This window comes from Trachurus japonicus, chromosome 23 (genome assembly GCF_045865225.1).
Source record: "Trachurus japonicus isolate A0001 chromosome 23, Traja_1.0".
NCBI classification, from domain to species: Eukaryota; Metazoa; Chordata; class Actinopteri; order Carangiformes; family Carangidae; genus Trachurus; species Trachurus japonicus.
This window is the reverse complement of record NC_140929.1, coordinates 3,764,421-3,778,338: the sequence shown is the minus strand read 5'-3', so window position 1 is coordinate 3,778,338 and position 13,918 is coordinate 3,764,421. Positions and strand designations below refer to the sequence as shown.

Genomic DNA, 13,918 nt, shown 5'->3' with positions numbered 1-13,918 from the left:
TTTGAAGCTCTGGCTCTCTCCCTCCTGCCCTTGAGCCAGGCACCAGCTGTTAGCCTCATGCTAGCTTCTATAATTAGCCGCCGTGTCCTTCCTGCTCAGCTCGGCCGCTGCCTAATAAGGAACGCAGCTGCTCCAATCACATGGCCGCTCCTCGTTACCATGGCGAACTAATTATCTCGTCAATGACGGGGGAAGAGGAAGAGGGAAAGAGTGTGAAAAGGAAAATGTGTATGAATGAGAAACTCAATGTGTGTGTGAGTGTGTGTGTGTGTGTGTTGACAGACTGACATCTCTATGTAAAGAAACCAGTGGGAGCTGACAGCAGCACATGAGGTCACAGTGTGTGTGTGTGTGTGTGTGTGTGTTCACACTTCTGTAATGCTGCTCAACACTCTGCAGACGACCTGATAAATATTCATGCTTTCATCACTATCACTTCAGTTTAGCATGTTAGCATGACCTTGTTTTTGCAGGTATTTTAACATGGATAAAATAAATCAAGGTATTTGTACTTTTTGCACTACTTACACCCTGCACTTATGCACAGTTCGGTACATTGCACATCATCTGAAATGCTTTTAAAATAAAAATGCACTGTGCAGGGCCATTGTATAGGGGAGAAAGGTGATAATAATTCTAGGGGCCCAGCACCCAGTAGGGCCCACAAAAACCCCCAGTAGTCTAATCTTTGTATGACTGAATTATTCTGCATAAAACCCTGACCAATAGTCATAGTAATGCTGCATTAGCATCAAAACAAAGCAGGCTAAATAAGAAATGATAATACGTACGTAGTCTATGTAAAAAAGTGGAAAAGTCAGGGGGCAGGGGCCCACTTTATTATTCTTTCAGGGGGCCCAGAATTCCTAGCAACGGCCCTGGCACTGTGAAAAAGTTAAACGTTCGTATTAAAAAGTGGCTTTAAACGTGTCTTTCTCTGCACTGAGGTCTTGTACTTGTTTAGTTTAGCTCTGGTACTTCTACTTGAAGGTTTCTGGTTAACCCAATTATCCCAGGGTTCCTACACATTTGACATTTCCAAATTCCATACTTTTTCCAGACCCTAATTTCCAGACTTCTCGGTAAAAAAAAATCAAATTATTTGTGATAGTTGAGTAAATAGATGTGCATAACATTAAAAAAAGGGTGCAATTTATCATTTGTTTTCATTATTCTGAATGTGTATGCCATTATGTAACCAAATAATTTCCTGGAGATTGTAGCTGGGTATAATAGCGCATACAAATAATTAACCCAAATAACTTCAGATGAGACCAAACCCAGATAAGTATTAAGATAAATATATTTCCATACAATAGTTTCCATTTTCCATACTTTTCCAGACCTGGAAATGCATAAAATCAAATTCCATACTTTTCCATACTTTCCATACTTGCGTAGGAACCCTGTTATCCAATCAATCAATATTAGTCCTGATATTTCAGTTGAACTTGTGGTGCAGTTCAGATTTGACTTGTTGAGTTACGTGACTGAATCTTGTGATTATTTTTATTGAACGACACTTTTTCTTTCCGACTGTGTGTGTGTAGTGTGTAGTGTGCGGTGCATCACCTTCTGTTGTGTGCACTAATATAAACAGTGCTATTTACAGTGTGTATAAGTGTGAGCGTGAGTGCGAGTCCGTGTGTGTTTGTGTGTGCTGGTTGTCGTGACAACGTGCCTCGCCGTTTCCTGCTTCCTCTGTCACAGAACTGTGATGTCACATCCTCCCTCCTCACCGACGACAACGCCGCATGCATTAGCACCCCGTGTTGTCGTGGTAACGGCGGTCTCATCCTCCAGACCTAATTACGAAACAACTTGATTCCACTGTCAGCTTGCACCTTATTTACACACCAATTTTCCGGAAACGATGAACAATAAAACTGTTTTATTAATAATAATAATAATAATTTTTTTCCACCACAATAAAATTTAACAAAGGCTCACTAGAAAAGTGTCAACTTCTGTGTTCTGTACAGTAGATACAGTACGTTGTAAAACTGGCCGCGGCGTGGCACAGCAGCGCATTCAACCCAAAAAAAAAAGAAAAGAAAAAAAAAAATCATTATTCAAACATTTTTCCACATTATTTACAGATAAAATCCACAATAAAACGCATCTTGCAAACATCACAGATTAATAGCGCAGCTTCACACTAACAGTGGCTAAAAACCTCCGGCTGCTGTGACCTCCCCGACAGAAGCTAATTGGCTAACGAGCTAGCTGGCTCACTGGCTAGCTAGGCTACAGCTGCTTTCACACATCCACCTACCAAGAGGTCAGTCGAACCAGACTTCACGTTTCCTGTGTGACTGCAGTCTGTTAAAGGGATAGTTCAACATTTTTTCAGATTCTCATCTCACCATAATCCCTGTAGTCATAGCAGTAGGTTCATTACTACCTGTAATTATCGGTGCATGTTGTTTCATCAAACTCATCAAAAACACAATCCGACAACTCCAAAACGCTCTGGTGGACAAGTTGTGACCTGAATGTTCACCACGCTATGAAATAATCATGTAACATTACTTGTGTCTCTCCCCCCGCGGATCTTAAAACATGCACCGATAATTAAAGGTAATAGACCTACTCCTATGACTATAGGGATTATGACAATGTTAATTTGGCAAAATGTTGAACTATCCCTTTAATATTTAAAAAACAAAACAAAGAACAAAAACATAACACCTTGTTTTTTTCTCCACTCCTCCTTGTTGTCTGAAAGGCGGCAGCTGCTTCTCCTCTGATTGCCTTTTTTATTCACTTGTTATCGTACTTTCTAACTATACCTGTTTGTCTGTTTGAGCGGCTAGCGCTAAGCTAGCTTTGTAAAGGAATGCACTTTGGTAGATTCAACCAAATGCCCTGGGTGTTAGTCACAACAATGACAACAGTAATAATCATCATAATAATAATAATGATAACTGAGCAATCTGAGGTACCAACATGAAAAAAAGAGAATGCTTTAAAACCACATTAATGCTAATGCTAACAGCCTGCGCGAGGAGCTCGACGCGACTGTAGCTCGCAGGTAAAAACTTGCTGTGTGCTACTAGCAGTCAGTTAGCAGTAGGCTAGTACTAGCTTCACTGTAGAGAATATAAACATCAGTGCAGCAGCTAGCGGCTAGACGCTAGCAGTCGATCGGCTAGTGTTAGCTTAGCCTGACTGTCATCACTTGGCGACAGTTGGCTGATATGTGTCTGTACATTGTGCAGCCATGTTATACAACCCTCCCCTCCCCTCCCCAACCCACCCACCCCGTCACCCCAAAACACACACATAGAGAGACACACACACAAACACATGAAGATGTCAGTGTTAGTCAGTTTAAAGCTACAGTCTGTGGGCGGTGCAGAGATTTCTCCCAGCTCTAGAAACAGAAATGGGTTCAATTAAAGCCAGTTTCTGTCGGGAAAATTTAAAAAATAAATTAATTGTTGGAAAAGCACAACAATAAAATTGGAATTATGTATATAAAACTGTAAAACTGTAAGAGAGCAAATCAAAAGTTTCATGTTTTTTGTCTCATAATTGGTCAAACTTGGACTTAATTCATCAAAATGAGATTCACATTGTCAAAGTTTCTCATAATAACAACTTGTTGTCCTGTCTGGGCTACCGTAAAACACTCCACCAATTAGCATCAGCTATTTTTACTGCAATCAAGATAACTGGGATAGCTAACAAAAGGGCCAAACATAGTTATTCTTGCCTTCATTAAATCTTTTTTTTTTTTTCAAACAGTTTGTACCATGGCCACTTGACTCAACTTCCATCAACAGAGAAGCGTTGGCACCGTCTTAACCATCCTTTGAATAAATTTAAGTATTGCTAATTAAAGTTAATGTTGTATATTAACACGATGTTTAAATCATTCTTCAGCTTCCAGTTACCTGGACGCTTCGTTTACTCAAATTTATGTCATTTTCAAAAACAAAGCCATTGTTATTACATTTTATATACACGTTTCACTAAGAGAAGTGACAATTAACCAATTCATTGTTAAATTTATCAACAGAATTTTTTTTTTTTTTTTTATCGAATAATTGAATAATTAAGTAAAAATGTCAGAGGGATTCAATTCTTTTGTTGTTCAGTCGCACTTTTGAGTCATTATTTCACATTAGTTATTTTCATACAATTACATTTATCCTATTTATTTTGTATTTTATGCCATGCACTTGCATATCATTATTATCTGTGGCAACCTTCTATATTAAATGGATCTACACCTGAACGTATCCGATTGGTGGAGCTCTCTGGGATAACACGAGGCTTTGAGATAACATTTTTTTTGTTGTGATCGTTGCCATGACATCACCAAAATGTGTGTGTGTATATATATGTGTGTGTGTGTGTTGTGTGTGTGTGTGTGTGAGACATGGCTATGATACTGAAGGCACAAAGTTACGACTCAGCACTCCCTCTCACTAAAAAACATAAAAAAATTAAAAAAACACAATCAATCAACCAACCAACCAATCAAATCTTTAGAAAACAAACAAAAACATCAAAGAGGAACGCCCCCGACCCCCCCCCTCCCCCCTCCCACTACGCCATCGTCCTTCAAGAGGGGGCGGAGCTTCCCCCTGAGATGGGCGGAGCAGGTAGTGTCTGTGTTTTACATTATAAGTTCCTTCTGTGCATCACGTCACTGTCGTCCACTTCGTCTGGGATCATCCTCCTCCTCCTCCTCCTCTTCATCATCCTCCTCATCCTCCTCTTCATCCCAGTGTGACCCAGTTTTTCAGAGTGCGTTCAGATACGGTTGTGTATTCATATCGAGATATAGTATATATTTATATATGTATATATGTGTGTGTTTGTGTGAGGGAACAAGCTTTAAGAAAAAACATCTCATAACATCAACATTGCGTGCACACACACATACATACACATACACACACACACTCGCACTGCTACACACACCTGACACACACACACATTCAAGTATACGGTATGAACTGCACATCATAGTAAATATGTAGATTAGATTAATAAATATTAAAGTGAAGTAAATAAATAAGAAGCATCTTCTACCCCCCCCGACCCCTCCCCCCTCCCCTCCCCATCTCAATCACATTGATTGATTCATTGAGCTTTGATCAATATATTGATATTACCACCAGACAGTTGGCTGCTCTTCTACACATTTGTCATTTGTGTTTTGTTTTTTGGATTTTATTTTGGATTATTTCAGCTCATATTCTGTTGCAGCCTTGTACTGAACTACTACTACGACTGCTGCTTTACTTCAAGCTCCTCAACAATCAGCTGTTGTTGCATTAATCAATATTAACATTTAGGCCCAGTCACATCAGATAAGAGGAGAGTCCTCTATGCATATCATCAATCTACAGGTAACGATAATCAGAGAGGTGAGTCTTGTTTTTGGTTAATTGATAGCTAACTAATCACGTTTTGAATTAAACACCGCTCCAGCTCACATGACCGGTTATTTATAAAAGTCTTAAAGTTGCTGAACTGGTTCGATCTGTCAGTTTGCATTTGTTTAGTTTGCTTTGAAAGGAAAGTGGAGTTAATGACGTGACTAATTAATCTGTCAGGGAAAACAGGATCTGCAGGGAGGAGACTTCTCCTGCATCTCGGCTGTTTGCAGGTTATGAAATAAACAAACTGGTCTGACAGGATCACATAGAAATATATACTAGAGTTCATTTTAAGGAAACTCCTATTTCCCACCAACATTAGCAGGAATAAACACTAAAAAGCCGATTAACCCCTTTTCTACCTGCTGGTCGAGTTCCTGTCTTTTCTTTTTAAGCTTATGTAGAGGCTGCGAATCAACTCTTTTTGTCCCTGAGCACGGTGCAGCCTCGCTGGAAAAAAAAAAAAGGAAAATTAGCACATTCACCCGGGTGTTGTGTTTACATCACTGCCAATAAATACCAACAAGCACTGCTGCAGAGTGATTGGAGCAGGGCGTGAGTGCTGACTGTTTGCTTTTCCAATGTCGACATAAGCCTGAAATGAACAGGTCTCGGCCTGTTTTGTCTGTCTGTGTCTCTTGACCAGTGGTAAAAGGGGTTTTTATTATAAGTCGGCTGAGGTGATTCTACCTCTTTCGTTTTTAAATTTTTTTTTATTCCAGATTCGTTATAATTTCACTTTATCAGTGTGGGAATTAAAATCTGGGTTCAGTGCTGCTGCAGCGTTAACTCCCACATGCTGAAAGCAGAAGGGTATATCTGTATATAAACAGCTGACCTCTTCAGACACGCTGCACAAGTAACACAGTGTTACAGTGTGCAGTCCTAAAATATGACTCACATTTCTGTGTACGGGGCCTATATGTAGAGTCTGTCAGACTATCACTGCTGCTGCTGCTGCTGAGCCTGAGTTACATAAAAGTTTAAGAACTGTCATAAAACGTTCCTTGTTATTCCAGACATGCAGGCCCTTCTCTCTGTCCCTCCAGGCTTCATGCAGAGTCTCGCTTATTATTTTTTTTTCTCTTAAATTGAGGATTTTAAAGCTGTGAAATCCTTAAGAGATGCTGTGTTTTCCCAGCAGCCAGAGGGAAGAAACATCCAGTCCTCCCTCCAAACTTTAACAGAACATCTAAAACAAACGCCGCTGTATGCTGCTGTGACATTATGGAAGATATTTTGGTGTCATGTGAGTTCTGTGATGGCTCAGTCAAGTCTCTCTCTTTCTCTCTGTTTTTTTTTTGTGAAGCCTGGAATTTGGTCGACATGCTGATATGATTTTGCCCTCATATCTGGAATAAGTCAGATGACAAACAGTCCTTTTAAAAATGCTACTAAAAGCCAGGAGTAGTCTGTCAGTGGCTGGTCTGGTGGAAAATTTGTCATCCATGTTTTTTAGTCTGCAGCCACTGCTTCGTATAAACAAGACTTTGGTTTTCTATCACTCCCAGTTTTTTTCTATTTTATTTATCAGAGCCCTTTGACGATAAAATGATTTATAACTTGTCCTTAAAACCACCTTCAGTCTACTTTCCTCTTTCTCTTCACAGCTCTTTCAGCAGCCATTTTGTGTCATTAATAATCACATTTGGTTGATTAAATAGGAAAACAAAATGATGCTGGCTAATCCAAACACCTTCCTCTTTTCTGGTCTTTTTTCCTCCTTCCTCTGTTCTCGTGTCTCTTTTCTCTTACTAAATGTAAAACACTTAAAAAATCTGAGGTGTTATAAAACATGTCATTCTGTCTGTGCTTTGTAAGGCTGGGCAGTGGAGAGCTAACAGGCTATGGCTAAAAAGAGGCTAAGGCTAGCCACCAGACTGCCAAGAAAGGCAAATAGTGAGCCAGCTATAGCTAGCTGACTGAGTCTTTAAAGTTTGCTAGGCTAACTGCTAGCCAGATAAAAGGTGTAAAGAGTTAGCAACGTGACAGCTAAAGACAAACAAACAGCTGTCCAACAACTTCACAGTCGTCAACAGTTAACAGTTGGCTAGCCGACAGGCACAACGCTAGCAAGGTAACGCACACTGTAACACGACGGCTAGCTAAGAAAGTTAGCCAGCTAACAGGTAGATGTCTCAGTTAGGGTTGCTAGGATTGTTTTTTGTTGTCACTTGAGTCAAAATAATGACTAATGTTCCCCAACACGGAAATAAAACACAAAGTTATTAGTTATTTCAACGCGATATGACGCAAAGACTAACAAGCTAATCATTGCATTTTTTTTCAGCTATAGCCTTACTGTTAGAAAGATATATCTGACTTATTTGTCAGCTGACCACATCTTGTAATGAGGCCTTATTATTGTATGTCAGATATGACCCTGTAAGACTAAAATCAACGGATAGTTTGGATTTTGGTGTCTAATTGATTAATTAAACATAAGCTCAGCTACAAAAAACAATAAGTCAAAAAGCCTTGTTCCCTCCGTCAGCACCATGTTTTTCTGAGTGTGTTGTGTTTGTGTGTTTGTTTGGAGCTACAGCGTGTAGAGTGTGGTGTGTTTTGATTGTCTGAGCAGCCTCACAATCACTTCCAACACGAGTCCCCGCTGCTCACCATGTTGTAAAACTAATCGTCTTTCTTCCTGACTGAGACTGAGAACGCACCCCCCCAGTTTATCAAGTTTCAGCCGAGTCATTCTGCACATTTCAGAATCTCAACGCCAAGAAGTTCCACAACTGTGTTTGTTTTGTTTGTCCTGAACGCACCCCAACCAACAACGCTGTGAAAACCAGTGTGTGGGAAAAACCAAAATGCTCAACAACAAAACAAAACTGGACCAGACGGACCAGTTTTGTTTGTTCAGTTCCAGCAGCTGGTTTTGCTCGCGGCTGCTCGTCGTGAAGTCACAGCGAACTCGTGGGGTGCGTTCACTCTCAGCTGACCAGTTTGGGCAGAACCGTCCTCGGCTGAATGTTTCCGTTGGCGTCGGTGATGGCCGCCAAGTTAGTCCTGGTTTTGGAGGAGGAGGATGTGGTGGTTGTTGAGGAGGTGGTGGTGGTGGTGGCGGCGAACTTGGAGATGGAGGTGATGGCGCCGTCGGTGGTGGTTGTTCCTCGCTTGGACGACGAAGTCTTCTCCCCCGCGGTGACGGTGGTTCCGGCCGGCGGCTTGGGGAGTCGCCGCCTCAGCCACGGGTGTCGCAGCGCCTGGCTCGGCGTCATCCTGAGGGCCGGGTCCCACTCCAGACACTGTTTGAGGAAGTCCAGGAACAGCGGGTCGTCGCAGCCCTTCAGCGCGGCGCTCCAGTCTTTGCTGCCCGGCGGGCCGCGTAGCTTCCCGCGCCGCGACCGGCCGCCGTTCAGCACGGTGGTGCCGTCGGACAGCGTGGTGACGGTGCAGTACCGCGGGTAGCCCTTGGACGACACGAAGTTCTTGGCTCGTTTGGAGGCGTCGAGGAGCTTCTGGCCGGGCATGCCCACCAGCTCGATGATGCAGGCCAGCTGGTCGGCTTCGTCCTCGCCCGGCAACAGCGGGTAACCGGTCAGCAGCTCGGCCAGGATGCAGCCCAGCGACCACATGTCGATGGGCATCCCATACCTGGAGCCTGGAGGAGGGAAACCAATCAGAATCAGGACTCAAGTTCACTGCAAAAACTCAAAATCTTACCAAGAATATTTGTCTTATTTCTAGTCAAAACAAATCTAATTCTACTTAAAATAAGACTCATCACATTAAAAAGTAGCTTGTTTGTAGACACTTTTTTACTTCTTTCAAGCAGATTTTCACTTGAAATAAGTCGAAAAATCTGACAGTGGAGCAAGTTTTTCTTTCTTATTACAAGCACAAAAAACTTGCTTTCACTGGCAGATTTTTCTACTTATTTCAAGTGAAAATATGTTTGAAACAAGTGAAAATTATCTGAAAACAAGTTCATTTTTAGGTGATGAGTATGAATATACAATATTTGATTGAGTACATCTTTGGTTAGCCAGATGGCTTTGAAGGCAGGAAGGCGACCTTTGCCTAACCTTTAGTACTATAGGGAACTTCTTGACTTATGTAATATCATCATTTTCTGCAATTGTCAACTTCCTGAAAGGTGGTTTTCATTGCTCAAATAAACTGGAATCTGAACTGGAAGTGAAAATCCTTTGTCTTTCTTCTTACCTAGAATGACCTCCGGCGCTCGGTAGAACCTGGACTGGATGTAGGTGTAAACTCTCTGATGCTCATAACAGCTAGAACCAAAATCTATGACCTAGAGACAGAGAGAGAGAATGTGTTATTGATCCATGATCAGATGTTGGTACTTACACAGGGAACATTTAAAAGAATAGTTCACCCAAAATTCAAATTGCACTCATTATCCTGGTCCGTCCAAATCTCGCACAATTCATTAATCACACTGACGCCGGCGCAAATCTTGCGAGATTTGGACAAACCGGGAAGAGGAGCGCCGAGAAGCTTCCGCTACAAAACAAGCTTGAAATATAGACTTATTTGATTTTTTTCGGGACAATTTCGCATTTCGGGGCTTCAATACAAGACGAACATTACATACGAGCAGCATGGAGGTATTTGGATGTTTTTTGGTGTGTCTTTTTGTTACGAAGACAGTTGGTATCCATTTGCAACCGTTATATAGACATGCACTGCTACGCCGAGACCCCCTGTAACTCAGAGAAGCCACGGAGGACTCTGAAACTTCTCCCAGCCCTTAGTCCACATGAGGGGGAGTAGATAATGCAGGGTATATACAGGAATCTTGAAGTTAATTCTAATACCTTTTTAAGACTTTTTCAAGACCTTCTCAATATTTTTCAATACCTCACCGCCACTTCAAGCTGTAACCATTTACATCAGTGACACTTTTAACTTAACAGTTTTAGTTTGTGATAAAGACTATAGACCACTATGATACAACATAATTCAAGGATAATAAATCAAAGGCAGAGTTTATAGAAAAAAAACATTGCTCCACTCTCAAAAAACAAAAACAACAATCTTCTTTTCTTTTTTATGTACCGGTTCATCTTTGTTTTTTAATAAAATGAATAAATTCACACACTTTTACAATGTTTTTTAGGAGTCAAACTCTTGGACAGCTAATTCAGAAAAAATACCTTCAAAATTGAAGACTTTATAATGTTGTGAAAAGACTTTTTAATACTTTTTAAGGGTCTTAATTTTCCCAAAATTGATTTATCACCATTTAATACTTTTCAAGACCCTTTCAAGATACCCTGTAATGAGTGAAATTTCAATTTTGACTGAACTATTCCTTTAATACTTCTACCGTCGTACCTTGATGCCGCTGCGTCCTTGCTGCTTGAGTAAAATGTTCTCCGGCTTGAGGTCGCAGTGGATGATGCGGTTCTTGTGCAGCGAGTCCAGACACTGCAGGATGGAGTGGGCGAACTTCCTGACCAGCGGGAGGCTGAAGCCCTGGAACTTGTTCTTCTTGATGAGCTCGTACAGGTTCATGCTGAGCAGCTCGAAGGTCATGCAGATGTGGTTCCTGAAGGTGAAGTTCTCCAGCATGTGGATGACGTTCATGGTCGAGTCCTTGTCCTGCTTCCTGAGGTGCTCCAGGATGCGGATCTCCTCCGCCGCCTGCCTGTGGAAACGCTTCTCGTTGCGGACCATCTTCAGAGCCACGTGGGTCTGAGACTTGTGGTCGAAGGCCTTCACCACCTGGAGGAGGAGGAGAAATGAGATGCTTTAAAACCTTAGATCTATTCAGCCCAGAGAAGAAACAACATTAAAGGGATAGTTCACCCAAAATTGAAATTTCCATGGCTTCTCTGAGTTACAGGGGGTCTCGGTGTAGCAGTGCATGTCCATATAACGGTTGCAAATGGATACCAACTGTCTTCGTAACAAAAAGACACACCAAAAAACATCCAAATACCTCCATGCTGCTCGTATGTAATGTCCGTCTTGTATTGAAGCCCCGAAATGCGAAATTGTCTTGAAAAAAATTAAATAAGTCTATATTTCAAGCTTGTTTTGTAGCGGAAGCGGGAGCTTTGAGAAGCTTCTGCTACAAAACAAGCTTGAAAAATAGACTTTTCGGGACAATTTCGCATTTCGGGGCTTCAATACAAGACGGACATTACATACGAGCAGCATGGAGGTATTTGGATGTTTTTTGGTGTGTCTTTTTGTTACGAAGACAGTTGGTATCCATTTGCAACCGTTATATGGACATGCACTGCTACGCCGAGACCCCCTGTAACTCAGAGAAGCCACGGAGGACTCTGAAACTTCTCCCAGCCCTTAGTCCACATGAGGGTGAGTAGATAATGAGTGAAATTTCAATTTTGGGGTGAACTATCCCTTTAAAGACATCTTAGTGGTCGTACCTGTCCAAAACTGCCTTTGCCAATGACCTTCAGGACTTCGTAGCGGTAGGAGATGTGGTCATGCGGGACGTGGATGTAGGACCCTTGATCGTCGTCGTAGCCGCCGTTGTTGGCTCCGCCCATGACCCCCGACCTCTTCTTAGCATTTGGACCCACAAAGTAAACTGGAGAGAGAGGAGCAAATATAAAATAAATATAAAAATTGGTAGTGAGCCAATCATATAATTGTTATATTAACTCATTGAGTGCCGCGCTCCTTTCCAAAGTTTTAGTCAAGTGTACCGGCAAATTAGACCATATTTGACTTTTTATTTTAGAGCCATAGTGTATTCTATATTATTGCCACCAACACATACTGTAGCTCAATTGAAAGGTTTAACCTTATCCTTCAAATGGCCACAAACCGTTTGTTTCTACGTGCCTCCGTTCCTGAGAAAAGTCAAGCTAAACATGGCTGGGTTTCACCAAAATCCCTCCTTTTTTTCTAGAAAAGGAGATAGAGCGTCTTTTATGAAAGGTGCGCTGTTTGTGTCTGTCGCTCTTCAGACACTCGCATTTCTGGATCAAAGGGCTCGTATAAGATAAATATACACAACAATTGTTGTTCTATTCACAAAACCACCATCGGGGGCGGGGGGGGCGCCACTAAACAGCAATAACACAGACGCACCGTGCCGTGTCACAGCCTCTCGCCGCGGAACGTGAGGCTCTGCCGGCCACAGCGGCTCGCGAACACCGGTCCCGCCGGTGGTCGCGGTCCTTCTGTGGTACGGGTCGGTGGTGCCGGTCTGCTTTGACCCAGAGACCATCAGATTTTACCGCGGGAGGACTTTGGGGAGGACACGGTGTTGCTCCAGATGAAGACCGGGCGGGACAGTGGGCTGAGAGCTTCCTGGTTCAGCTCCCAGCTGCTGCAGCCTCGCGGGTGAGAGCGGAGCAGCAGCGGAGCAGCTGCTGCATCTGCATGCAGAACTCCGTTTGCAGAAGCTGAGTTATGATAAAAACTTCCAGATCATGAGCTGTCATGTGACTTTGATCGTCATCTATTTCAGTTCTCCTCGTCGTAGAGTCCCCAAATGTACATATAATGTGTATTAAAGTGTCTATTTTCATAATTTAAAAAAAAAGCAAAAAACGAAAAATTTCGTTTTTGGCACTCAACGCATGGGAACGAAAAACGAGAAATTACGTGGTTGGCACTCAATGAGTTAAACACTTTAGATTAGGGAACACATATTCACCATTAACTAGGTGCTTATTAATATGCATACAAGTATCTTACTAGCTCCTTATTAGTAATTATTAAGCACGTATTAACACCTTATTCTACATAGCCTTATTCTACCTCTATTACACCATGAATTAAGATTTTTCCTGATATTAACTCCTAATTATCGCTTATTCATTGTAAATGAATGCATTAATGCTATACTAGCTAATAAATAAGAGTGATAAAGGAAGAATTACTGTTCTTGTGCTACTGCCCCAATAACCCACTGGTTATTCACATCATTATTCAGAAACAACAATGCATTCATTTACAATGAATAAGTGATAATTAGGAGTTAATATCAGGAAAAATCTTAATTCATGGTGTAATAGAGGTAGAATAAGGCTATGTAGGTACTAATGTTTAATGTATTTAATTTGTGCAATTTCTTAATCTAAATTTTGTAGCTGTGTTTATTTATTCATGATACCTATTCACTGTATTTGTATTATTGCACTTATTGTATTCAGTATCTTTTATCCTTCTTTAGCCTGACCAGGGACAAAGACTACAAATTAGGGTTGTTCGGTATACCGGTACTAGAGTGGTACCGGGGTACTGACGCATTTAAAACGGTACCATACTGCGCTTAGATGGGACCGGTACTTTCATTTTGCGCCGCCGGCAGCGGTGACGTCGCCGCGTGAAGTCGCCGCATTGTAATTTGAGCCGAGGCGAGCGAGTGAGCGAGTCACAAACGAAGCAAGGTGCTTTTTTTTATTACCGTTACAGCGCCACCTGTCCATGTGCCTGTGTTTGTGTGTGTTTGTGTGTGTGTCTGTGTGTGTGTGTGCGCGCCGCGCGCGAGAGAGACGGGCCGCCACAGACTCGTTAATTAATGCAAACAGCTGGTTGATAAGTTCGTTTTTACCGCGGATCAC

At 41.9% G+C, this 13,918-nt stretch overlaps 1 protein-coding gene across 1 annotated transcript in view; it reads right to left on the bottom strand.

Moving 5' to 3' along the window:
* Window positions 1-1,874: 1,874 nt before the first annotated feature.
* The window catches only part of dyrk2 (dual-specificity tyrosine-(Y)-phosphorylation regulated kinase 2), a 31,959-nt gene continuing 19,915 nt past the window's right edge, over window positions 1,875-13,918 (bottom strand). The window contains exons 4-8 of the mRNA XM_085769024.1: window positions 11,768-11,931; window positions 10,707-11,096; window positions 9,570-9,660; window positions 3,280-9,006; window positions 1,875-3,246 (exon numbers count right to left, since the gene is read on the bottom strand). Coding sequence (XP_085625150.1) covers window positions 8,336-9,006; window positions 9,570-9,660; window positions 10,707-11,096; window positions 11,768-11,931 — 1,316 coding nt within the window. The 3' untranslated portion in view covers window positions 1,875-3,246; window positions 3,280-8,335. The remainder of the gene's footprint in view (window positions 3,247-3,279; window positions 9,007-9,569; window positions 9,661-10,706; window positions 11,097-11,767; window positions 11,932-13,918) is intronic.